Source organism: Ovis aries, chromosome 1 (genome assembly GCF_016772045.2).
Source record: "Ovis aries strain OAR_USU_Benz2616 breed Rambouillet chromosome 1, ARS-UI_Ramb_v3.0, whole genome shotgun sequence".
Taxonomy (NCBI): Eukaryota; Metazoa; Chordata; class Mammalia; order Artiodactyla; family Bovidae; genus Ovis; species Ovis aries.
Genome location: NC_056054.1, coordinates 93868886 through 93894415, shown reverse-complemented (window position 1 = coordinate 93894415; position 25530 = coordinate 93868886). Strand labels below are relative to the sequence as shown.

Below are 25530 nucleotides of genomic sequence, written 5' to 3'. Positions count from 1 at the left end.
CCCAGTGAGGCTAGACGCTGTACGAGATTCAGAGAAAGCGTATATTAGGGATCCTACCTCTGAGAAACAAGGTCACACTGGGGAGAATGGATGGGCATGTAAGAAACAGGACTTAGGCAAGAAGCCCATGGTGATGGGCTGGAATGGATGATCAGGGCTAGGCAACCAGCAAGGGGGAGGGGAAGAACAAGAATCATGAAGACTTTGAAAGGAGTACGATGTGAGCTAGATCTTCAAAGCAAGAGCAGAGAGGGAAAGGCGTTCCAGCTGGGAGAAGCAGCAGAGGCAGAGACATAGGCGGGAACCAAACATAGCATCGTTATTGATAAAGAGGTCCGCCTGCTTTGCATCAAATTGAAGAAGTGGTGAAAGAGACCATATTTGCAAGAAAATATTTGGAAGTCAAGAGCATTAAAATGAGTGATATGGGAGTAGGGAGGCATTTGTAGGTTCTGTGGCATGAGAATTTTTCATGAAAAATATTGCCCTGGGATGATGAGCTAGGAAGAGAAAACTGACATCTCAGGGTAACATCCTGAGGAATAAATAGGTAGCTTGGGGCTGGGTGCGGGAGAGGAGCTTACTTTTCTTGGTATATTTTTGCTGGCTGTTCAGATTTTGTATTTTGTGTGTTTCTTACCTATTTAAGAATGCCTTTTGGATTTAAAGAGCCCACTGTGGCTGCAGAGGGGAGTTTCCTAAACTCAGTTATTAAAGGGTTAACAGATGTGGTGGAGGGGCAGGGCAGGGGGAGGAATGGGGGACAAGCATAACCAGAAAGAAATGCAAAATTGTCACATCTCTGTGAGTGGCCGTATATGGATGTGAGAGTTGGACCACAAAGAATTAGGCTGAGCACTGAAGAATTGATGCTTTCAAATTATGGTGCTAGAGAAGACTCTTGAGAGTCCCTTAGATAGCAAGGAGATCCTAAAGGAAATCAACCCTGAATATTCATTGGAAAGATTGATGCTGAAGCTCCAATACTTTGACCATCTGACTCGAAGAGCTGATTCATTGGAAAAGACCCTGATGCTGGAAAATATTGAGGGCAGGAGAAGGGGGTGACAGAGAACGAGATGGTTGGATGGCATCACCAAATCAATGGACATGAGTTTGAGCAAGCTCCGGGAGATAGTGAAAGACAGGGAAGCCTGGCGTGTTGCAGTCTGTGGGGTCACAAACGAGTCAGACATGACTCAGAAACTAAACAATAAGATTCTTAGTAAGGAAAAGGCCTATTTCCTTTACCTAACCCCTCTGATCCCAGCACTAATTTTTTTTTTATTGTCAAATTTCTTTAACTTTCCCCAAACTAGAAGATATAAAACAAGAATTTGTTGTGGTTTTAATTTGCATTTTGCTAATGACTAATGATCCTGAACATCTTTCCATGTCCAGCAATAATTTTTTACGAACTCCTTTTACCAGACTCATGCAGGTCTTTTGGAACCCTGGTCTGATCTGTTCTATGGAAATACAGACTGTGGGGAAGACCAAAAAAAAAAGCCATGAAATGACCTTTTCTCAGTTCGAAGGAACTTTGTCAGGCAGGGCTGTAGCTGAGTTGATTTCCTCTGAGTCACTCAAGGGTGTTCTGTCATCACCACAAAGACGAATAATCAGGAAGAGAAGCTGAAAGAAGAAAACCATGGCCAGGATATTCTTGTGGCAAAGGAGATGGCTGTTAGAAGGGGTGACGGTTTACCTATGGGTCTTACGAGCTCAGGTCTGTTATTTGGGGATACCAGGATTCAATTCAGCATGAAGAAAATGAGCCCTAATTCTTCATAAAAGAAATAGTTCATGTCATAGGCTCAGTAATTACACTAACGTCATTATTCCACTCACATTATCCGCAAGTCTACTCTTTCAAGCCATTCAGCACATGGCAAGATGTCAAATAAGTTCTCTCCCATCCTACAGTTGGCAAACATCATAACGAAAATAATAATCAAGTACTATTTAGTACAGGAATTACACATCTGATAAAAAGCTCCATCTTAAAGTAGTGAAGAGAAGTTACTTTTAAAATGACAGCATACTTAGAAAACATTTGAAGAAACAAAAAGTTAAAATCCTTTTATGTGTCACATAGAAGAGTAAATGTCAGATGAAAAACAAAATGCAAAAAGCACAAGTGTAAAAAGATCAAGACTGAGTTGGTTTGAGAAGCTGGGACTCTGAATTTGTGCTGTGCACCAGGACAGCACTCCTGGCAGATCTCCAGCTACCATCCCATAAGGACCCAAGACCAGTCTCCTTCCACCTCTGCTCCCTAGAACTCTTGCTTTTGATGGGTTTATTACAAAAGGGCTCCCTGCATTAGAATAAGAGGGTCATTTAGACTCATATACTGCAGCACAGATTGACTGTGTTTTATTCTAATATGAGATATTTCTTTTATAGTGCCTGTTGTTTAGTAACAGAAGATGAAATGGAACACATGGTAATTAAGTTATTTCAGTCGCTTCGGGAAGGCATCTGATTTACCATTCATATATTACCTTCTCCTTGAGGAAACTCTGAAAGTCTGCCTGAAATGGACCATTTATGAGAAGTAATGTTTCCTAGAAGAAAGAAGGACTAACACACAACAGGCATTAGCTTCTACTCTGTCACCCACACTGAACATAACTGGATGCTATCTTGTTCCTTGTTTATTATAAATTGTATTTTTCTAGAGATGTTAATCTTTGTAAATAATGTAAGTATGTGTATATATATGGGGAAACAACTCCCAGAATTTCCTTCATCTTCCAGACTTTGGTCCCCATATGGTCTCCCTGGACTTTTCTGACCCCATCTATCACCAGTAAAATCCCTTGTATCCTCTTTAATGAATGTCCACATCCCCTTTCTGTTCTCATGAGCCCTGGCAGCCATCTCGAGGGCCAGCACTCCTCTCCTGTGCGCTTTGTACAGTGGGCTCAGGGGAGGAGCGGCATCCTCCTGGCTCAGCTCTGCTTCCAGACCGTTGCTCCTTCTCCAGCTCTGATGCTCACGCCAGCAGACCCACACCACCCAATAGCCCTTTTCCGAGTTATCTTTGTTATTCCTCATGCCATGAAGATTTTAACACCAGGTGGAAACCACTCTCAACACTGCCCCTTTCAGAACTGGAGTGTTTTCAAAACCTGCAGCTTCCAATACCCTGGCATGGTCTCCCCCAGGGATCTCAGCTTCCTTTCCCAGCACCGCCTAGGCCCCGCTCCTGGCCTTTTCAGCAATATTGCAGCCCCTCAATATCTTAGCCCCCCCTCCCTTAGCAGCCCCTCACTAGCGATAGCATGCCCTCTTTGCTTGCTGTCTTCCACACCACACCCCCAAGGGGCCCTCATCCAAAACTCCAGCGGTCCCACCAGGACCTGCAAGCTGGCCACCCTGCCTCTTCCCTGGCCCTCATCCCCTCTGAGCCCTCCTTCTCTTCACTCTTTGGGGTCTGCAGTGTTCAACAGGACAACTCCACCCTCACTCTTTACCCCTATACTTGGCCAGCCCCCAGCTGCGGTTATAGTCACTTGTACAAGTTACCTTCCCTCCAGTCAAACTGCTAAACATTCTGGAGAAAAACAAACCACCTGGCTGATGAGTTTCACTTCAGCGACTGCACACCTCAAAGGGATTCCCAGTGTTTCTCAGATGTCCTCGTTGGATCACGCTGGTCCATTCGCTGCTTCCTCATTGCTCTTCTTACACCCATAACGCTGTGTCCTCATTCTCAACTTCTCATTGTGCTTCCTATATCACTGAAAAAAAGCACTGAGGAGACCCCTTTTCCCACTCCCCACCCTCCCACACCTCCCACCCAGCTGCGTCAGCACCCATGTGCCTTGCCTCCCCTCCTGTTACTGTGGGTGAACTCGTCTCACTCCTCCTAAAACCAATCTTTCCACTTGTCTTAGTCTGCTTGGGCTGCCATAACAAAATACCATAGACTGGGTGACTTAAAAAACAGAAATGTATTTGTCCTAGATCTAGAGGCTAAGCCCCAGATCAGATGCCAGCCAGTGTGGTTCCTGGTAAGGTCTCTTCCTGTCTGGCTATGTCCCCACATGGCAGGGAGAAGAGATCTGGTATCTGTTCCTTTAAGAAGGGCACCAGTTCTGTTGGATTGGGGGCCTCCCCTTATGACCTCATTTAACCTGTATCCCCTCCTCCCAGCCCTTACCTCCAAATATAGTCACAGCAGGAGTTAGGGTTTCAATGTGACTTTCAGGGGATGGATCATTCACACTGCTTCTGCATTGGATCCCATCTCTCCTCATCTACATAAGGACATCACTCTTGTCTTTGCCCACCCCTCTCTCCCGTCATCAGCTCTTACCTTTCTATGACATCATACATTCTGTCATTTCTCATATCTTTAAGAAAAAACAAAATACTCTTGACTACACTTTCCCATCCAGCTCTTGTCTCACTTTTCTGCTCTCTTTATGAAAAGTTCCTCAAAGGAATGATCTGTACTTTCTTTTTCTGACTCTTCTCTCCCCATTCTTCCTTGAACACAGGTCAGTCAGGCTTTCACTCTCACTACTTGCCAAGCTTACCAAGATCTTGCTGAGATCAAGTTTGCCAGACCCTCTTGTGAGATCGGATGGTCAGTTCACAGACCTCTTCTTATTTTGCCTGTAAGCATCATCTGAAGCAGTGGAGGGCCCCTTACCATAGTTTAGTGCTCTCTAGGTGCTAGGTTGGTCTTCCCTGGTGACTCAGTGCTAAAGAATCTGCCTGCAGTACGGGAGATGCGGAGATGCAGGTTCAATCTCTGGGTCGGAAAGATCCCCTGGAGGAGGGCATGGCAACCCACTTTAGTATTCTTGCCTGGAGAATCTCATGGACAGAGGATCCTGGTGAGCTGCAGTTCCTGAGGTTGCAAAGAGTCAAACATGACTGTGTAACTTTGCACACACACGTACACACACAAGCACTAGGTTTGGCAGGGTATTCAAGATGAAGGAAGCTCATAGTGTGGCAGAGCAGGCAGACCTGTGACCACTTGTGGGATATATACCACGTCTTAAAATGGAAGTGTATGCAAAGGAAGAAGGAGGTAACCATAAGACCCAGCAATCCCACCCATTGGAATATACCCAGGAGAAATGCGTCCAGACAAAAACTTGCACACGGATGTTCACAGGTCATCATTCACAGCAGCCAAACAATGGAAATACTCCAAATACACATACATGGATGAATAGACCAATGAAATGTGGTCTATCCATACAATGGAATAATACTCAAAGGTCTTTAGTAATGCAAATGTTTGATGATACATGGTAAAGAAAAAGTCATTCTTACTCTAAGTGGTTGGCGGGTGGGGAGGGAATACTGACTGTGAAGGGGTCTGAGGGCTTTAGGGGAGTTAACGTTGTTATTTCTTGACCCACATAATATTTACAACAGACTGTACCTATGGTGTGTTTGTATAATATTAAACAACATTTTTCAAAACTCAAAATACTGAAGTTCTGATTCATGCTACAAAGTGGATGAACCTTAAAAATATACTAAGTGAAAGAAGCCCATGTGCACTGCCATGTGAGAAATAGCTAACTAGTGGGAGCCTGCGGTACAGTGTGGCATGCTCAGCTCAGTGCTCTGGATGACCTAGAGGGGAGGGACTGGGGGGTAGGAGGGAGGCCCAAGAGGGAGGGGATATATGTACACATACAGCTGACTCACTTCTTTGTACAGGAGAAACTAACATTATAAAGCAAATATATTGGAGAGGGAAATGGCAACCCACTCCAGTATTCTTGCCTGGAAAATTCCATGGACAGAGGAGCCTGGCGGGCTACAGTCCATGGGGTCGCAAAGAGTCAGACATAACTGAACATGCATTCGCCCCAGTTTTTAAAAAGAGATCACATGTTATACAATTATATTTATACAAAATTTCCAAATAGGGCTGGGAGGAGGATGTTGGGTGTGGGGAGGGAGTGATTGCTCATGGTTTCTTTGGGGGGATGATGAAAACCTTCTAGAAGTGATTGCCTAACTCTGAAAAGACTAAAATTACTGAACTGTACACTTTAAATTAGGTGGATTGTATAGTATGTGGATTATGTCCTAATAAAACTCATTACTAAAAAAACTAAGGAACTGGGACTTCCCTGATGGGGAAGACTCCGAGCTTTAATCAGACGCCGAGCAGTTAGGACTCTGAGCTTCCACTGCATGGGGCACGGGTTTGATCTCTGGTCGGGGAAATAAGATCCTTCAAGCCTAGTGGCTGGCCCCCCAAAAAAAAAGAATAGGAAGGGGACTGGCCTCCTACCCTGAAGCAGGACTTCCCCATCGGCTCCTCAGCCTGGGCTCAGCTCTTTGGAGGCTGAAAGGCTATGTACGCAACTTCTTCCTCTTGGGACTCTATGTTTCTCTACCCAGAACCTGAAGTTACCAGGTCAAAAGGCAGCTTCCTGTTTGGAAGATCGAGCAAAGAACTAGCTTCAGACACTAGCTGAAGTGAATCTATGAAAGCCCCTTACACCAGAGTTTAATTTGGAATCTTGAGACAGCTTGTCCCATTGTGTCTCTCCCTTCTCCCTCTTCAGCCAGGCTCTGCCCCATGTACACATCCCCCGGTCACCTGCCTTCTTCCGCGCTCCCATTTCCACACTGCCTCGTGCTTCCCACCCCTGTCCTCCTCCTGGGGGCGTCCTCTTGCAAAGCCACTGGGACCTCCTTTCCACCATCAACTGTCTACCCGACAGCCTCAGCCTTCAACCTTAGGTTTTAGTCACACCCATCTTTGCATCTTGGCCCCTCTTCCCAAAAAATGTCTCCACTGGTAGCCCTCTCCAAGGGACAAGCAGGTCCTAGAACTTTCCTTATCTCAGAAGCAAGACAACTGACGTGCACTTGTCTGAGGTCAGTCAGACTAGGATTCAAACCCAGGCAGTGTGGCCCCTGAGGCCTCTTGACCACCAACCACACTGCGAAAAGACAGGTGCCTGTGGTCTATTTTCTACATATAGTTGGGAGTCCCTGGAAATGCTTTTCCAAGTTTTATGTTCACTCAAAGGAAAAATTTATCCATAATTTAGGTATTCTCTAGAGGGAGGGCTTGCTTTTAACCACTTGTGTTGACCGCCTATCAAAGGCACCAAATATTATGCTGAGTTCTACCTTCTAGATTCAAAGCTGTAGGGGTCCTCAGAGGTCTCATTGGTGGTCCAGTCACTAAGTCGTGTCCACCTCTTGCGGCCCCATGGCAGGCTTCTCTGTCCATGGGATTCTCCAGGCAAGAGTACTGGAGTGGGTTGCCATTTCCTTCTCCAGAGGATCTTCCCGACCCAGGAATTGAACCCAGGTCTCATTAGACAGATGAAAAGCCTGGGGCTCAGAGAGGGAAGGGAACTGGACCAGCCACTGAACAGGTAGTCCAGTGAAGGGGCCAGAAGCAGGAGCCCGGAAATCTCAGCCTTGGCTCCAGTGCTTTTGGGTGCCACCAGGGTGGTCTCCTAACATCCACCCTCAGATTTAACCCCTCACCAAGTGTCAGGCTTGTACACCACCCCCAGGAAGCATGGCACTGGCCGCTGGGGCCATGTAGTCAGGGGCCTGGCTCAGCTCAGCATCCTGTGTGGGGTTGCGGCACATGTCATCTTGGGAGGTACCCATTCCTCTGGGTCAGAATGGAAGGAATAGACGATGGTGGAAGTGAGAGCAAAGTGAGCAAGTGTGTGGGTTGCCCGGGCTGCCTGTGTTATTGTCTGACGTCTGCGTGGTAAGAAAGCCCTTCCTCTTTTGCCAGGCTCTTCCTCTTCTTGGTCTTTCTTTTTCTCTCAATATTTCTTTTTCAAGATTCCTTCCTGGGAACTTCCCTGGTGGTCCAGTGGCTCCCAATGAAGAGGGCCCGGGTCTGATCCCTGCTCCAGGAACTAGATCCCACGTGCCACAGCTAAGAGTTTGTGTGCTGCAACAAAGATCCGATACAGCCACATAAATAAATAAACATCAGGGAAAAAAATCCCTTCCTGAAAACGGAAAACTAATGATCAAAGTCGTCGGCCTATGTGTCTTGATTTGGGAATCACTGAAAAGTGTCCCAATCAAGACCACCTCCTTCACCAGACTCCTGCGATCCTCTGATGTCTTACATTTTTATTTTTTATTTTTTAAAATGTATCTCATTTATTTTTGGCTGTGCTGGGTCTTGTTTGCGTCACAGGCTCTTCTCTGTTTGCAGCAAGCAGGGGCTACTCTCTAGTTGCGGGCACTGGCTTCTCACTGCTGGGGCTTCTCACGCTGTGGAGCACGGACTCTAGGCCTGTGGGCTTCAGTAGTTGCCGCACGTGGGCTCGGTAGCTCTGGTTCCTGGGCTCTAGAGCACAGACTCAGCAGTTGTGACACACAGGCTTAGTTGCTCCGTGGCATGTGGAATTTTCCTGACCCAAGGACTGAACCCATGTCTCTTGCTTTGAAAGCTGGATTCTTTACCATGGAACCACAAGGGAAGCCCTCATTTCCCTTTTTAGTATTTATTTTAAATGTGTTTTTCGTTGAGGTAACATCAGTTTATAACATTCATAAATTCATGAGCACGACATATTTCTACTTCTGTAAACACTGCAGCATGCTCACCACCAAACATTTCATTTCCATCTGTCACCACAGAGTTGATCCTCTTTACCTATTTTGTCCTCCCCTTCCCCCAACCCTTTACCCTTTGGTAGCCTAGTGTTACTTGCTCTGTTGTGTTCATGCAACCCCATGAACCAGGCTCCTCTGTCCTTGGGATTTCTTAGGCAAGAGTACTGGAGTGGATTGCCATTTCCTTCTCCAGGGGACCTTCCTGACCCAGGGACTGAACTCAGATCTTCCACGTTGCAGGCAGGTTCTTTACCATCTGAGCCACCAGGGAATCCATTCTCTATATCTTTGTGTTTGATTTGGTTTGTTTATTTATTTTGTTTTTTGTTTGGTTGGTTTTTTTGTTTTTATATTCCAAATAGTAGTGAAATCATAGGTAATTTTCTTTCTGTGTTTGACTTATTTCACTTAATATAATAACCTCAAGGTACATCCATGTTATTGCAAATGGCAAGATTTCATTTTTTTCCATTGTGTGTGTGTGTATCTATCTGTCTATCTATATATGTGTGTGTGTGTGTGTATATACCATATCTTCTTTATCCATTCATCCATTGACGGGAACTTAGGTTGTTTTTAATCTCTTGCCTATTTTAAATAATGCTGTGATGAACATAGGGATACATATATCTTTTTGAACTAGTGTTTTCAGATTCTTTGGATAAATATGCAGAAGTGGGAGAGCTGGATCATAAACAAATGGAACTATGTCAATCTAAAAAGCTTCTGCACAAGAAAGGAAACCATCAACAGAATGAAAAGATAACCTATCAAATAAGAGAAGATATTTGCAAATCATATATCCAGTATGGCGCTAATATCCAAAATCTGTAAAGAAACCATACAACTCAACAGTAACAACAGCAAAAACACACACCCAATTTTAAAATGGGCAGTGGAGCAGAAAAGACATTTTTCCCAAGAAGACATACAGATGGACAACAGACACATGAAAGGATGTTCAGAATCACTAATCATAGGGTAATGCAAATCAAAACCACTGTGAGGTATCACTTCATGCCTATTAGAATGGCTATTATCAAAAAGGCAAGCGTTGGTGAGAATGTGGAGAAAAGAGAATCCTCATACCTTGTTGGGGGGAATGTGAATTGGTGCAGCCACCATGGGGAGAGTATGGAGGTTTCTCTTACTCATTTAGATGAAAGTAGTTCAGGTTGTGAAAACTCTGGAGGCCTGTTGGGAAGGGATGACTCATAACGCTGCTTAGCTGACACGCGTCTACTGAGATCATGCATCTACTGAGAAACAACCTAAATAAGATTCTACAGCAAAAGAAAAATGCGTGCTCCTATGTGTGCATGTCTTTCTTAACAAGTCATATTTCTCCAGAACATTAAAACAGCTTTTAAAAAATGAAAAAAAGGAATTCCCTGGCAATCCAGTGGCCAGGATTCTCTGCTTTCACTGCTGTGGGCCTGGGTTCAATCCCTGGTCAGGGAACTAATATCTCACAAACTACACAGTGTTATTTAAAAAAAAAAAAAAAATTGAAAAGTTTTAATTAATATTAAAACCTAACATTATTTTACATTTAAATATTTTACTTACCCCAGAATTAATTAGACTGTTACTTTTCTGGCTTTAATGAAAAAAACTCATAAAACTTTCAAATCCTGCCTCTTTGCTTACCTTATTTTCAATTCAGAACATTGCCATGTTTGAGAATTCCTCTTGATCAAGTGACAATCTTTAATAATTTTCAGTTTAGCTCATTGCAGTTTCTTTCAGATCATGTCTTCATTTAAAAATTTGAGATTTTGCTCATCACAGAGTTTTTGGCATTAATTTTGATTTTTCAAACAATTGCATTAAATATCCTTATTTAATTGCTGAGCTTTTTTGGTTCTCAGTGAAGTTTTGTACCCAAAGTGAGTGCCTCACTGACCTCACCCTAGTTGCAGCCCAGATGAGAACCTTCTGAAAGCACAAGTATCATAGGAAGGGGAGAAAGGAAACCAATTTGACCAATCAACAGTGAATTCATTCAGTCATCCGTATGTCCATTCGTTCAAAAATCCATCCATTTTATTTCATTCAACACATTTATTGAGTGCCTACTATGTGCCAGGTACTGTTCTGGGCAGTTGGGATATAACAATAAATAAAAGAAATGAAAACCTGCCTTCATGGGTCTGCATTCTAATGGAGGGGAATCGACACTAAACAGGATAAATAAGAAAAGTACACCACTAAGGGCTTTAGAGGAAAATAAAACAAGGAAGGGACAGGGAGCACCAGAAATGGGGAGGAAAGGCCTTGCTTGTAGAGTTTGGACAAGATGAAAAACTGATCCCTGGGAATGAGTATTCCCAGCCGAGGCTGAGGTGAGGGAAGGCCCACTGTGACTACAGAGGAGAAGAGAGGCCCATTCGTTTTGTTTGGCCCTCACGGTGTGAGCCATTTGTTTCGGATTTGGATGTTTTTAGATGGGCTTGGCTTTATCCATAGGCCCTACTCTTTCCTATTGCGTTGCACTCCTCTGCTTCCTGGCTTTATGTACCAAGCCACAAAGATAATTGCACACTCGAACTGTGTCCTGTAAGCAATAGAGAGCCACAGGTCAGATGGACAGGGCAAAGGAGATCCAGCCTAACCCGTGTGGGCAAAAGGTCAAGGTCAAGCACCCTTAACCCTCAGGTCATTCAGCATAAAGTCACAGTCCACAGAGCCAGAGTGGGGAGGCTCCCCAGAAGGGCTGGGGTTGAAGTTTTCTACCAACAAGACGAGAACTCAAGAGTCAGAAATGACTTGAGTTACAGAAACTAAAAGACATGAAGTTTCTTTTAGATCTTAGCTTATGGACTAAGTCATGTCCTCAAGAATGACATCTGTCTGGCCTCTCCTGTGTTCCAGACATCTTTGGACCCTAATCTATAATTCTCACCATAGGCAGTTTCTCTTCAACTTTGGGCTTCCCTCGTAGCTCAGTTGGTAAAGAATCTGCCTGCAATGCAGGAGACCCTGGTCAGGAAGAGACCCCGGAGAAGGAAATGGCAACCCACTCCAGTATTCTTGCCTGGAGAATCCCATGGACAGAGGAGCCTGGCAGGCCACAGTCTATGGGGTCGCAAAAGTTGGACATGAGTTAGCGACTAAACCACCACCACCACCGCCATCACTGCTCAAGCTAGATGTGATTTTCCAATTCTTGTTCTCCGCTTCTCAGATGACAAAGCTAATGCTCAGAGAGATAAAGTGGCTTGCACCAGTGAAATTGTACAGTGAAATTCTGGTGAAAGTGCATCCAGATCCCCTCTATCTGCCTCCAAAGGGTAGGCTCCTTGCTGTAAATCTTGCTGCTTGTTGTAGGGATGGAGTCCCTCATGCCATCCTGTCGTTACAAACAACGTATAGGGTGTTCGGTTCAGTACAGTTGAGTTCAGTTCAGTCACTCAGTTGTATCTGACTTTTTGTGACCCCATGAACTGCACTATGCCAGGTTTCTCTGTCCATCACCAATTCCTGGAGTTAACTCAAACGCATGTCCATCGAGTCGGTGATGCCATCCAACCATCTCATCCTCTGTTATCCCCTTCTCCTCCCTCCTTCAATCTCTTTCCCAGCATCAGAGTCTTTTCCAATGAGTCAGTTCTTCGCATTAGGTGGCCAAAGTATTGGAGTTTCAGCTTCAGCATGAATGAATGAATGAATATTCAGGACTGCTGCTGGACAGACACACCGAGGAAACCAGAATTGAAAGAGATACATGCACCCCAATGTTCATTGCAGCACTGTTTACAAAAGCCAGGACATGGAAGCAACCTAGATGTCCATTGGCAGGTGAACGGATAAGAAAGCTGTGGTACATATACACAATGGAATACTTCTCAGCTATTAAAAAGAATGCATTTGAATCAGTTCTAATGAGGTGGATGAAACTGGAGCCTATTATACAGAGTGAAGTAAGCCCGAAAGAAAAACACCAATGAAGTATATTAATGCATATATATGGAATTTAGAAAGATGGTAACGATGACCCTGTATGCGAGACAGTAAACGAGACACAGATGTAAAGAACGGACTTTGGGGCTCTGTGGGAGAAGGCAAGGATGGTATGATTTGAGAGAATAGCATTGAAACATGTATTATCATATGTGAAATAGATCACCAGTCCAGGTTTGATGCATGAAGCAGGGTGCTCAGGGCTGGTGCACTGGGATGACCCTGAGGGATGGGATGGGAAGTGAGGTGGGAGGGAGGTCACGATGGGGAACACATGCACACCCATGGCTGATTCATGTGAATGTATGGCAAAAACCACCACAATACTGTAAAGTAATTAGCCTCCAATTAATATAAAATTTAAAAAAAAATGAACATCAAAGAATAGAAGTTAAAAAAAAAATTCAGGACTGAGTTCCTTTAGGATGGACTGGTTGGATCTCCTTGCAGTCCAAGGGACTCTCAAGAGTCTTCTCCAACACCACAGTTCAAAAGCATCAGTTCTTCGGTGCTCAGCTTTCTTTATGGACCAATTCTCACATCCATACGTGGCTACCTGAAAAACCAAAGCTTTGACTAGATGGACTTTTTTTGGCAAAGTAATGTCTCTGCTTTTTAATATGCTATCTAGGTTGGTCATAACTTTCCTTCCAAGGAGCAAGCATCTTTTAATTTCATGGCTGCACTCACCATCTGCAGTGATTTTGGAGCCCCCTCAAAATAAAGTCCGTCACTGTGTCCATTGTTTCCCCATCTCTTTCCCATGAAGTGATGGGACCAGATGCCATGATCTTAGGTTTTCTGAATGTTGAGTTTTAAGCCAACTTTTTCACTCTTCTCTTCCACTTTCATCAAGAGGCTCTTTAGTTCTTCTTCGCTTTCTGCCATAAGGGTGGTATCACCTGCATATCTGAGGTTATTGATATTTTTCCCAGCAATCTTGATTCCAGCTTGTGCTTCATCCAGCCCAGCATTTCTCATGATGTACTCTGCATATAAGTTAAATAAGCAGGGTGACAATATACAGCCTTGACATACTCCTTTCCCAATTTGGAACCAGTCTGTTGTTTCATGTCTGGTTCTAACTGTTGCTTCCTGACCTGCATACAGATGTCTCAGGAGGCAGGTCAGGTGGTCTGGTATTCCCATTTTTTGAAAAATTTTCCACAGTTTGTTGTGATCCACATAGTTAAAGGCTTTGGCATAGTCAATAAAGCAGAAGTAGATGTTTTTCTGGAACTCTCTAGCTTTTTCAATGATCCAACGGATATTGGGAATTTGATCTCTGGTTCCTCTGCCTTTTCTAAATCCAGCTTGAACATCTGGAAGTTCACGGTTCACGTATTGCTGAAGCCTGGCTTGGAGAATTTAGAGCATTACTTTACTAGCGTGTGAGATGAGTGCAACTGTGTGGTAGTTTGAGCATCCTTTGGCATTGCCTTTCTTTGGGATTGGAATGAAAACTGACCTTTTCCAGTCCTGTGGCCACTGCTGAGTTTTCCAAATTTGCTGGCATATTTAGTGCTGCACTTTCACAGCATCATCTTTTAGGATTTGAAATCGCTCCACTGGAATTCCATCACCTCCACTAGCTTAGTTCGTAGTGTTGCTTCCTGAGGCCCGCTTGACTTCACATTCCAGGATGTCTGGCTCTAGGTGAGTGATCACACCATATAGGGTGTACACAGATGAAAATAATCCAGATGATCTTATCCTTCTGCAAATACTTTTAAAATCATTCATCTCATGTGAGCCTCTGTGAATTAAATAGTATCACACCATTTTGCAAACAAGGGCACAGGTGTAGTAATGTAAGATGACGTTCCCAAAGTTACACAGGCAGTCAGGGGATTTGAAGGTGGGCCAGAGTCCTGTCCCAGCCCTGCATCACCTGTCCCAAGACAAGACTGTAAGCATGAGGTCTGCCCACCCTAGACAGGCCACTGGACCCAGATGTTTTGCCATATTAACAAAAACATTCCAGGATGTATTGCAGGAAGAAGGCTGCAAACTTCCATGACTCCGACACCCACGTGCAACCTTAGACGTTTCAGTCATAGAATAATCGACAGAGTGAGGATCAGAGAGCTGGATGTGATCCAGCAGGGATTACCAATTCAGCACAGAAGGGTTTTCAATGAAGTCCTGCTTCTGGTAACTTACCGGCCAGGATCCATGGCCCTGTGCCTTCTCTCAGTGCACGTGGGGGTGCACATTGACTATGCCACCTGAAGGCGCCCACACCTTCCAGGAGGCCACATACAATGGCGTCTGCCTGTTCACGTGAATGTCACCTACAGAGAGATGTATGTATTCCCAAGGCTGTTTTATGCCAGTTGTACCTTAACAAATGTCGCAAAACTGAGGAAATGTGAATAGAAGAGAAAGAGAATCATTGTTTCTGTAAGAACCCAGGGGACAGTTTTGGGAAAACAGTAAAGGTGAGATCCTAAAATAAGTTTACTGTTGAATTGCGTGTAGGCAAGAGAACTGAATAGATTAAGGGGAAGCATAATATCTAAAAGATTGCTGTACAAACTTATTTTCCAAGTGTCCAGGTTCTCACTGCACTCTACAGAAACAGAAATTAGAAACTATAGGACAAAGCACTAAATGTGTGATTTTTGTACATAAGGCAGAAAGGGCCGAACCCCCCCCAAAACAGGCTTATTCTCAGTGAAAAGATCTTGGCTGTCTGTGACACCATTGGTGAAGGAAATGTACATTTGGTTGCTTTAGGTTAACAAAAATATACAAGGTTTGTATATATAATTTAAAATTTTCTTCTTACATCTACTTACACAGATTAATTAATACATAAATACATAAATCTGCACATGTTATGTGCTGTGCGGTGCTTAGTCGCTCAGTTGTGGCCAGCTCTTTGTGACCCCATGTACTGTAGCCTGCCAGGCTCTTCTGTCCATGGAATTCTGTAGGCAGTAATACTGGAGTGGGTAGCCATCCCTTCTCCAGGGTATCTTCTCAAGCCAGGGATTAAATCCAGGTCTCCTGCACTGCAGGCAGATTCTTTACCATCTGAGCCACCAGGGAAGCCCCTATTAAATATATATATATATATACATACACACACATACATTTCAATGCAGTCTTTTTCTCTTTTCTTTATTCTTCAGATTGGGTTCTCCCTTCCTTTCTCCCATCTCTCTCCTGCCATATAACTATCCTCCCCTCCAAAACCATAGTGACCCTGGGTTAGGATACTGCCATGTTCTTCTCCATGCTCATGTATATTGGCTCATTTGCACAGTGGGGATCTGGGGTAGGGAGGGTGGGGAAGGGAGACTAGCATTATTTCAGCTTTAAAATTTTATAACCAGTGTCCTGCACTTTGCTTTTTCTCATCAATTATTCATGGCAATCCCCATGAGTCACGGGACATAGCTCCAATTTATTCTTTTTAATGGCTGCAGAATATTCCCTGGCATGTCATAATATATTCAACAATACCCCTTTCGAAGGGCATTTTCTCTGTTTCTAGGTTTTGCTTGTTTTCCACGATATAAAGTTCCAGGATATAAAGTTAACTCTATATCCCTATGCACATAGTCAGAAATCTTGGTGCATAAGGATATTTTTATTTTTATTTTAAATATTCTGATATTTTTATTTCTATGGGGTAGATTTTCAGGAACTGCTAGGCAAAAGGTATATGTTATGTATTTTTAATTTTAATGGATGGTGCCAGGGTGATTTGCAAAAGCTGTGGAATCCAAGAGCAATGATTAAAGTAACCTTTATCCCTGCATTCCTACCAACAATAGGTATTGGGTTGGCCAAAAAGTTCATACAGGGGGTTCTTTCTATAAGACAGTATGGAAAAACCCAAACAAACTTTTTGGTCAAGCCAGTAATATCAGTCTTAAACTGTGATCATTCTGTTAGAAGTAAAGAAGCAGCTCAATGCTATTTACATTTGCATTTCCCTGATTACTAGAGTCTGACACTTTTTCATATTTTTTTGAGCATCTGCACTTGCTCTTCTGTGAATTGCAAATTTTTATTCTTTTTTTAAAGAAAATAATTCATTGCTTCAATCAATGTTTCACAGCTAGTCCATCAGTTTCCACTCCCTGTCCTGTTGGATAAGACTGAAAAATGTTATATTGCTACAGTATGTTGTTATTATAAACCATTAAAAACGGACAGAGGGCATGAAAGTTGCAAAAGGCTATGAAAAATAAAATGGTATAGAAGAGGTTAGAACCAAAGGAAAAAGGAGGGGTGAAATCAGGATGCTTGGGAAGATACAAATGGTTAGCCCTGTGGTACTCACATTGATATATGGTAAAAAAACAAAACAGAACCACAGTAGAGGGGAGCTGGGTGCTCAGGAGAGACATACAGTCACACACACACATACACAGAGAAATTCATTGAACATCTGCTACGAGCCAGTCTCTGTGCTAAGTACATTGCCTGCTGCATCTCGCCCCTCTCTTGGAGGTAAGGCAGTACTATTATTCCCATTACACAGATGGGAAAGCAGTGATTTGTAGCAGTGTAGCAACATGGTTGAATTTGCATTGCCAGTAAGTGGTAGAGCCAAGATTTGAACCCAGGTGTGCCTGACCCTAAGACCTTAGCTGATAGATGACAGGGCCTGAGAATTATCTAGGAGCAAATGGTGTGGACAAGGCCAGAAGCTTGGAGCTTAGGCCTACACTTGTGTTCCAAGTTGGGCCAGGAAGGGGTTACAATGTGAGGCAAAGTCAGAAAGCCGCAGCCTGGTGGGGTAGTTTCCTGAGGAACTGCTGCGGCCAGAGGGAGAGGTTTCAGCACTCTGGCTGACTAGGGCAGGCAGGCGGGGCTGGTGAGCCCCCACAGAACACTGCTCTGGCTGAGAACGCCTCTGGGTAAAGTGACTCACCCACCCTCTCATACCACACCCACGGCAGCAGTGATCACTGCAGACTGAATGGCACTCTAAGTTGAAGGGTGGGCATATTTAAGGAACTATTAATGACTCAATCCCTGGAAAGAAAGAGCAGCCTTGTTACCACTGAACTCACGAGTGCTCTGACTGTAAGCCCTCCCCTCAACTCTACCTTTGGGTGACAAGAACCCCTTAGGCCTTAGGGCTAAAGAATGAAAGGGCAGAGGAGCCGTGCTGGCAAGATGCAGAGGATTCTCAGAGGTGGATGAGGGGGCCATGGCCTCCAGCAAGTCAGGGGACGTCTTGAGCCTAGTCCTACCTGAAAAATGATGATAATATTACTACTACTCTCCCCCCACATCACAGTGGGTAAGAGAAATCACTGTAAACATCAAGATCCTATGTAAATATATAGTAATGCTTATGAGGAGCTGGAGTGACAATACTAAAAAAGCCTTGACTAACCATAGGGGGAAAAGCTATGACCAGCCTAGACAGCATATTAAAAAGCAGAGATATCATTTTGCCAGCAAAGGTCTGTCTAGTCAAAGCTATGGTTTTTCCAGTAGTCATGTATGGATGTGAGAGTTGGTCCATAAAGAAAGCTGAGCACTGAAGAATTGATGCTTTTGAACTGTGGTGTTGGAGAAGACTCTTGAGAGTCCCTTGGACTGCAAGGAGATCCAACTAGTCTATCCTAAAGGAAATCAGTCCTGAGCATTCCCTGGAAGGACTGATGCTAAAGCTGAAACTCCAATACTTTGGCCACCTGATTCGAAGAATGGACTCTTTGTTAAAGACCCTGATGCTGGAAATGATTAAAGGCGGGAGGAGAAGGGGACAACAGAGGATGAGATGGTTGGATGGTATCACTGACTCAATGGACATGAGTTTGAGCAAGTTCCAGGAGTTGGTGATGGACAGGGAGGCCTGGTGTGCTGCAGTCCATGCGGTGGCAAAGAGTCAGACATGACTGAGCGACTGAACTGAACCATAGAAAGCAGTTGAGAGATCCCCTCTCCCAAGGTGGACCTGAGGCTGGTTGTTCCAGCCAGAACCAAGGGCAGGGGCACCCTTGCTCCAGCCCTTCCTCCACAATGCCAAGAATATGAGGATGTTAAATACAACTATATAACAGGGGAGCTTCCCAGAGCAACCCCTAAGCTAAATTCCCTCCCAGGGGACCTGGCCCCCAGAGCATCTGCCCTGGAGGTGTTTCTCAGAATCTGTGAAAAGACTCTTTGGGGTCGAATCCAGCAGACAAACATTCAGATCTCAGTTCTGCTTACGTGCTGAAGCCCTTTCTGACCATCAGTCTTCTTCTGAATAGTAGCGGAGTGTGCGTGCGTGCTAAGTCAATCCAGTTGTGTCCGACTCTGCAACTCCACGGACTGTAGCCCACCAGGCTCCTCGGTCCATGGGATTCTCCTGGTAAGAATACTGCAGTGGGTTGCCATCTCCTACTCCAGGGGATCTTTCTGACCCAGGGATCGTCTCCTGTGTCTCTTGCATTGGCAGGCGGGTTCTTTACCACTAGCGCCACCTGGCAAGCCCCTCAGCAGTGGAGTAGCAGTACCTATTCAGTTGGTTGTGAACACATCAATGTGCGGAAGAGGAGGGCAGGACCCAACTGGGGTTCCACAAACACTTGTTGAGTTTGGATTCACAGTTTAGCTCCATTCTTCACTTCGGTTTTTTCCGTCTACAGTGGGAGGAGGACAGATGATTTGTAGGAATCCTACCAGGTCCCGTGTTAGATGCTCCCTCTATGGAAACTCATCTAACCCCTTGGCCACCCTGTGAGGTGTGCATCTTCCAAAAACAAGGCGTCTGGGTCTCAAAAAGGGTCAGCCGTCTACCCAAGACCTGATCTTTTGAGCTTGGGCCTGACACTCAGACCTTTGCCATTAAGCTAACACAGCACCCACAGACTATTCACATCTACAATCGTTTTTCTCATGGACAATGAGACACTCCCAAGGTTCAAAGCACATGCCGGTGAGATAAGTTTCAAACACGGTCTTCGGCTATTCAGTGGCTCTGGGGTCATCGGTTAAACAATCTCTTGGATGACCCTTGATCACCATTGTGTTTGTTCTTATCTCACTTGCCTGTACCCCAGGCCTGTGCTGGAGAAGCATAAAACCACAGAGTACAAGAGGCCATCCCACCTAGCCCCTCCCTCTAGAGGGAGGAAACTGAATTCCAGAACAAGAGCCCAAAGTCACCCAGTGGGAAGCCTGAGCTCCTGAACCTCGCCTCCCCAGGACACACCGGGTTTCTCCTCCCTTCCCGCCCTGAGGCCCTTTCTCTGAAGCAGGGTTCAGAGACTCAACACTAAGGACAGGAGCGCTGGCTGTGTGACTTCTGGAAACTCAATCTCTGGACCTGTTTCTTCGTCTGTAAATGGAGAATAACATGCTTCTGACAGGTCTTATGTCAAAATCAACCTAATACTGTGTGTTCTCAGTCATCTCCTACTCTTTGCAACCCCACAGACAGTAGCCCGCCAGGCTCCCCTGTCCATGGGAGTCTCCAGGTAAGAATACTGAAGTGGGTTGCCATTTCCTTCTCCAGGGTGTCTTCCTGACCCAGGGATCAAACCCGGGTCTCCTAAATTGCAGGCAGATTCTTTACTGCCTGAGTCGCCTGGGAATCCCAAGAACGTGGCAGATGGTCACATTTCTTCTTCCAACAGATTGATGATCCCAGGTCTTACGTGTCCACTAAGTGTGGCCATGGTGCCCCAGGAGCCCACATGGAGGGGGCGCAGAGGGCTGCGCTGCCCCTGCATGTGGCAGAGGGACCCAGCTGCAGCCCAGTTCCAGTACACCAGCTCTCAGGTGCCAGGCCGGGCATGCCTCCAAAGCCATAACAATTTTCAGGGTGCAATTCTTCTTCACAGTCCAAAGGGGCCCGCAGAGGCACCAGAACAGAGAATGATAAAGTGGAGTAGAAATGTGCCTTTGAAATTTGGGCCCGACTTTCTGCTGTGTCACTAGCTAGCTCTGCGAATCTGAGCAAGTCATTTAAGTTCTCTCTGTTTCAGCTGCAGAAAGTCATCAGTAATTCTTCCCTTCCCTCCTCCTCTGGCCACCGCTTTCCTTCAGCAAATATGAATTAAGGCACCTAGGCAGTAGGATTTTAAAAATGAATAGAAAACTAAAATATCTCCACGATGGCATCATTGAACTCATCCTCTGAGGAGTATGTTAAATCAATACATGTGGAATTCCATCCCTGAGGAATGAGTGCTCTGCAGGAGAGGGTCATGGTACTCACATGTGTCTAAGAGGCAACAGGGAGCAGTGAGGACTGCGGCAAACAGGAGAATCCTTCTAGGGGCAGCAGCTCCCTAGTTTCCACCACTGACTTCAACACTTAGAACCAGTGTTGTCTGACTTTTCTAGAAATATTGGGGATCCTAATTTATAATTGTGGTGTTTAATTCCAATTAAAAAAAAAAAAAACCCATAAACAAGGGCAACAGCCAAAACTAACAACTCCATGAGACACACTAAACAGGTCCTGGAGCAAAGCTGGATGGAAGGAAATGCAAACAAAGCTTCACAAAGGCTAACTGTTTTCAGGAGTCAGACACACCCTATGGATAAGACAAAGGTGCAGGAAAGGTCACAAAGTCTTTAAGGAAGCACTCCTAATGCGTTCTATGAAATGGCAGCATTGTGAGCATGCACACACCAGCCTTCCTCAGGGAGGGTTTGGAGTAGGACAACAATCATTTAGTTTCACGTGAGTGAGTGTACTGGGACGATTACTCCAAGATGACACCAGCCCTTTATACTCCCAGCCCAGGAAGTGAGCTCCTAGGAACCTGAGGGTGTTTCTGAAATGATTCTTAGGGGTGGCAATGCCACCAGTGTCCACTGAGAGTCTCTCTCACGCCAGTGATGGCGTTGCCATCTTTAGTTCTGTGGGAAGTAGCAGTCCTGGGAGGCTGTGGGGTGCAAGGCCCTCTCCAGAACTCTGTGAGAGGATTGCTGCGGCTCCCTGCTCTTGACAGTGATGTGACTGCCTGTTAACTATTTACAGAAGCCAAATGTGGATTTGAAAGGGCTGCTTTCCTGCCAGCCAGTCAGCCAGTAGCCTTCCCTGTACACAGACAGCCTTTGAAGATATTCTCGGCACTTTTTGTGCAGAGGACTTGCACAAAACGGACTTACGTTGAGGACTTTTTCTGTTCATTAATGTGGCACTCAGGGTCTTTCCTTGCAGAGCACGGGCTCTCTAGCTGTGCACAGGGCCTCTGGAGCACCGAGGTTCAGTAGTCACAGCATTTGCAGGCTTAGCTGCTCCATGGCAAGTGGGATCTTCGTTCCCAGAGCAGGGATCAAACCTGTGTCCCCTGCATTGTAAGGCAGATGCTTAACCCCTGGACCACCAGGAAGTCCCTGCTCATTTCACGAGACTCTTGGAAGTGCCTGTGCAGGCCAGCCCGGCTGCTTTCCATGCCTGGTGTCTCTCTCTGAGGCTGCACCCAGGGACCTGCTTACTGCCTCCTTCCCTGATGGAGCAGATCAAAAGGTAGACTCCAGGCTTCAGAGATTGCTCTTTCCAGAGCAGCTTCGTCTGGTCCAAAATCCCCATGAGCAGTGTGACCTTGGGCAAGCCTTAACCTTTCTAGTCCTCAGTTTCCTCATCTGTAAAATGGAACAATTACTAATGTCAAAAAATGTTTCCAGTAAGAAGTAGGAATGTGTGTGAAGTACTTTAAAAGCTGGAATACCTATGAGTCATTTATATGAGCACTCTGAAGCAGGTCTTGGCAAATGTCTTCTATAAAAGATCAGATAGTAACGATTTCAGGCTTTGTCAGCCTTCTCGTTGTATGTGTGTGTGCTCAGTCGTGTCTGACCCTTTGAGACCCCACGGACTGTAGCCCCCAGGCTCCTCTGTCCATGGGATTCTCCAGGCAAGAATACTGGAGTGGGTTGCCATTTCCTTCTCCAGAGGATCTTCCCAACCCAGGGACTGAACCCATATCTCCTGCATTGGCAGGAGGATTTTTTACCATTGAGTCACCAGGAAAGTTATACTCTGTTGCAACTGCCCGATTCTGCTACTACAGTCTGAGAGCGGCCACATAGACCAGTGTGGCTATGTTCCCGTAGAACCTCATTTCACAAAAGCAGGTAGGGGGCTGCATTTGGCTCAAGGGCTGTACCTTGCCCAGCTTTACAGTCTGTATTTTGTGAGGGCTGTGAACTAAGAATGGTTTTTATATTTCTAAGAATGGTTTTTATATTTCTAAGAACTAAGAATGGTTTTGAGGGGGGGGGAAGCAGAAGCAACAGACATGAGACTGTAGGTGTCTCAGAAAGACTAAAGTATTTGCCACCTGGCTCCCTGTAGGAGTTGACAGAGCTGAGCTCTTTAGTGTCCTGGGCTCATCTTAGCCCAGGAGACAGCAGCTCTGTCCCTGGAGGTGGTGGGACCTGGCTGGTGCCTCACAAGAAGACAGGCAGGAGCCAGGTTCTGGGACTTTGAGTTACCCTCAGGAGGGAAGCTCTGGGGCTGGAGAGGAAACGAGGCCTCCTAGTTCTCTTTTCCGACGTCTGTTTCAGATGGGCTTTACGAAAGCAGATCAGAAAACATTCCACCAGAAAATGACCAAGTGAAGGAGCTTTCATTTCCGGAATCGTTTCTAGTGCGTGAGGCTGTGCTCTCTTCCGGAACTGCTGAGTTCCTGTGAACAGGATCCGAGTCATGGGACGACCTGGGAGTGCCACCCACATTGGGGAGGCAGGGCCCCTGACAGAGACAGACGAGGGGCTCCCGCAGGCCTGAGACCTGCCCCCAGAGCCTCAGTGCTGCTCCTTTGTTTTAGATTCAAGTCGCTTAAAGGAGCGGAGGCGGCAGGTACCGGGCCCGGAGCGGGCCCCTAAAGAGACAAGACAAGGGAGGAAAGCAGGTGGTGCCAGCGAAACCTCGGCCCAGGGCAGCAGGGCCTTCTCTGAGGCAGGCCTGGGGGGCTGGGGCCTTGGAAGGGTTTGTGTCTGTGTGTGTACTGCGCAGAGCAGAGAGGGGTGTGTATCACAGCTGTTGTTGGTTATGTTTTCACTGCTCTCTCCCCTCCTCAGCTCTCCCACTAACTCCAAGACAAGATGCTGTTACCTGGCACGACTAAGTTCCCAGTTCACCAGCAGGAGCCAGTTGTTCCTCCTAGTTTTCCTTATGGTTCCAAGGACAGACCTGGTGCCAACCAGACCCCAGAGGGCCCCCTAAAGAGCAGTCCTGGAGAAGACTTCATTTATTGCTCACTTTGTGACTAAAAGTGATATAGACTGCAGAAAATTCAGAAAATATAGACATGCATAAAGGAGAAAATATACAGAATGATTTTAGATGGGAAACCAACCTGATTATTTCAGGAAACAGCTTTATTTAATGGAGCACCTGGACCATAAAGAAGGCTGAGCACTGAAGAACGAGCTTTGAAACTGTGGTGCTGGAGAAGATTCTTGAGAGTCCCTTGAACAGCAATGAGATCAAACTAGTCAATCCTAAAGGAAATCAGTCCTGAATATTCATTGGAAGGACTGATGCTGAAGCTCCTGCACTTTGGCCACCTGATGCAAAGAACCGACGCATTAGAAAAGACCCTGATACTGGGAAAGATTGAAGGTAGGAGGAGAAGGGGATGACAGAGGATGAGATGGTTGGATGGCATCATCAACTCAATGGACGTGAGTTTGAGCAAACTCTGGGAGATGGTGAAGGACAGGAAGCCTGGCTTGCTGCCGTCCATGGGCTTGCAAAGAGTTGGACACGACTGAGGGACTGAACAACAACGAACTATGCGCCAGGCACTGTTGTCGGTGCTGGGGATACAGTATGAACAAAACCAAGTCCCTTTCCTCCTTGAGCTTATGTCCTGGTAGAGGAGACACTCAGCAGAGCAAAGGAGGGGACTGGAGGTTGATGGGATGGGGCACCATTCATGGTATGTGGTGGTCAGGAAAAGAGGAAGCAGCAAGGCAGACATCTGGGGGGAGAGTGTTTCAGGCAGAAGGAACAGTGTGGTTAGAGCCTGGCTGTATGTTCAGTGCACGAAGGCGACAGTGTAGCTGGAGCAGATGAGCAAGGGGCAGCCGGGCAAGGATGGGACCTCAGATTGTGGGTGAGTGAAATGGAAATCCAACGTAGGCTCTTGAATGAAAAGCAACCTGACCAGCATTATGTTTAGACAGAATTATTCTGGACACTGGATGGAAAATAGATGGGACTGGGACTGGGGGTTGCTGAGGGTGGGAGCTGGAATGCCAAATAGGTGATTGCAATAGCGTAGGGAGGACTTCCCTCATGGTCCAGTGGATAAGAATCCTGCCAATGCAAGGGACACGGGTTTGATTCCTGGTCTGGAAGGACTGAACAAGCCGTAGAGCAACCAAGCCTGTGTGCCACAACTGCTGAGCCCGAGCGCTGTAACTCCTGAAGCCTGCGCGCCTGCAGCCCCAGCTCTGCAGCAAGGGAAGCCACCACAGTGAGCAGCCTGTGCGCTGCAGCTAGTGAGTAGCCCCCACGGCTTGCAACTCAAAAAAGCCCACTGGTAGCCACAGCCACGAATAAATAAATAAATTTTTAAAAAATAAATAAAATGTATCCACCCGTTCAGAGGTGCTTGGGTTGTTTCCATTCTGGGTCATTATTTAAAAAAAAAAAAAAAAAAGCACCAAGAGGGGAAGTTTTCCTTCACCATCTTAGGGAGCCTGGCTGGGTCTGAAAATTAAACTGACAGAGCCAGATCAATGAAAGAAAAGCATATGGATTTTATCAGTTATTTACATGTACATGAATGTCTTCACAGGAGAATGAAGACCTGAAGCGACCAGAAAAAGCAGCTTCTAGGCCTTTTGGATAAAGAAATAATACATTTGGGAAGAGTTGACAAGCCAAGGGAATAAATGGTGAAGAGCTAACCGGGTTTGTTTATACTGCCTTCTGGGCCCCAAATTTCCTGCCTCTGGTGATAAGGATGCCTTCCTTCCTCCTGGTACAAGGAGGGTCCTTTCAATGGGAGATTTATCTCCTGCTTTCAGGAGGACAAAAGA

General features: G+C 45.6%; 1 protein-coding gene across 8 annotated transcripts in view; it reads left to right on the top strand.

The window, feature by feature from the left end:
- CD58 (CD58 molecule) overlaps positions 1-25093 on the top strand; it is a 69258-nt gene extending 44165 nt beyond the window's left edge. For 3 of the 8 annotated variants that reach the window (XM_060401658.1, XM_027973534.2, XM_027973510.2), the window contains one exon: positions 23560-25093. In XM_060401658.1, the coding sequence (XP_060257641.1) occupies positions 23560-23606 (47 nt within the window). In that variant the 3' untranslated portion in view covers positions 23607-25093. Of the gene's footprint in view, positions 1-2409; positions 5462-12182; positions 22612-23559 lie in introns of those variants that run through there. The other 5 variants (XM_027973526.2, XM_042253073.2, XM_060401654.1 and 2 more) reach the window with 2 other exon arrangements.
- The last annotated feature ends 437 nt before the right edge of the window (positions 25094-25530 follow it).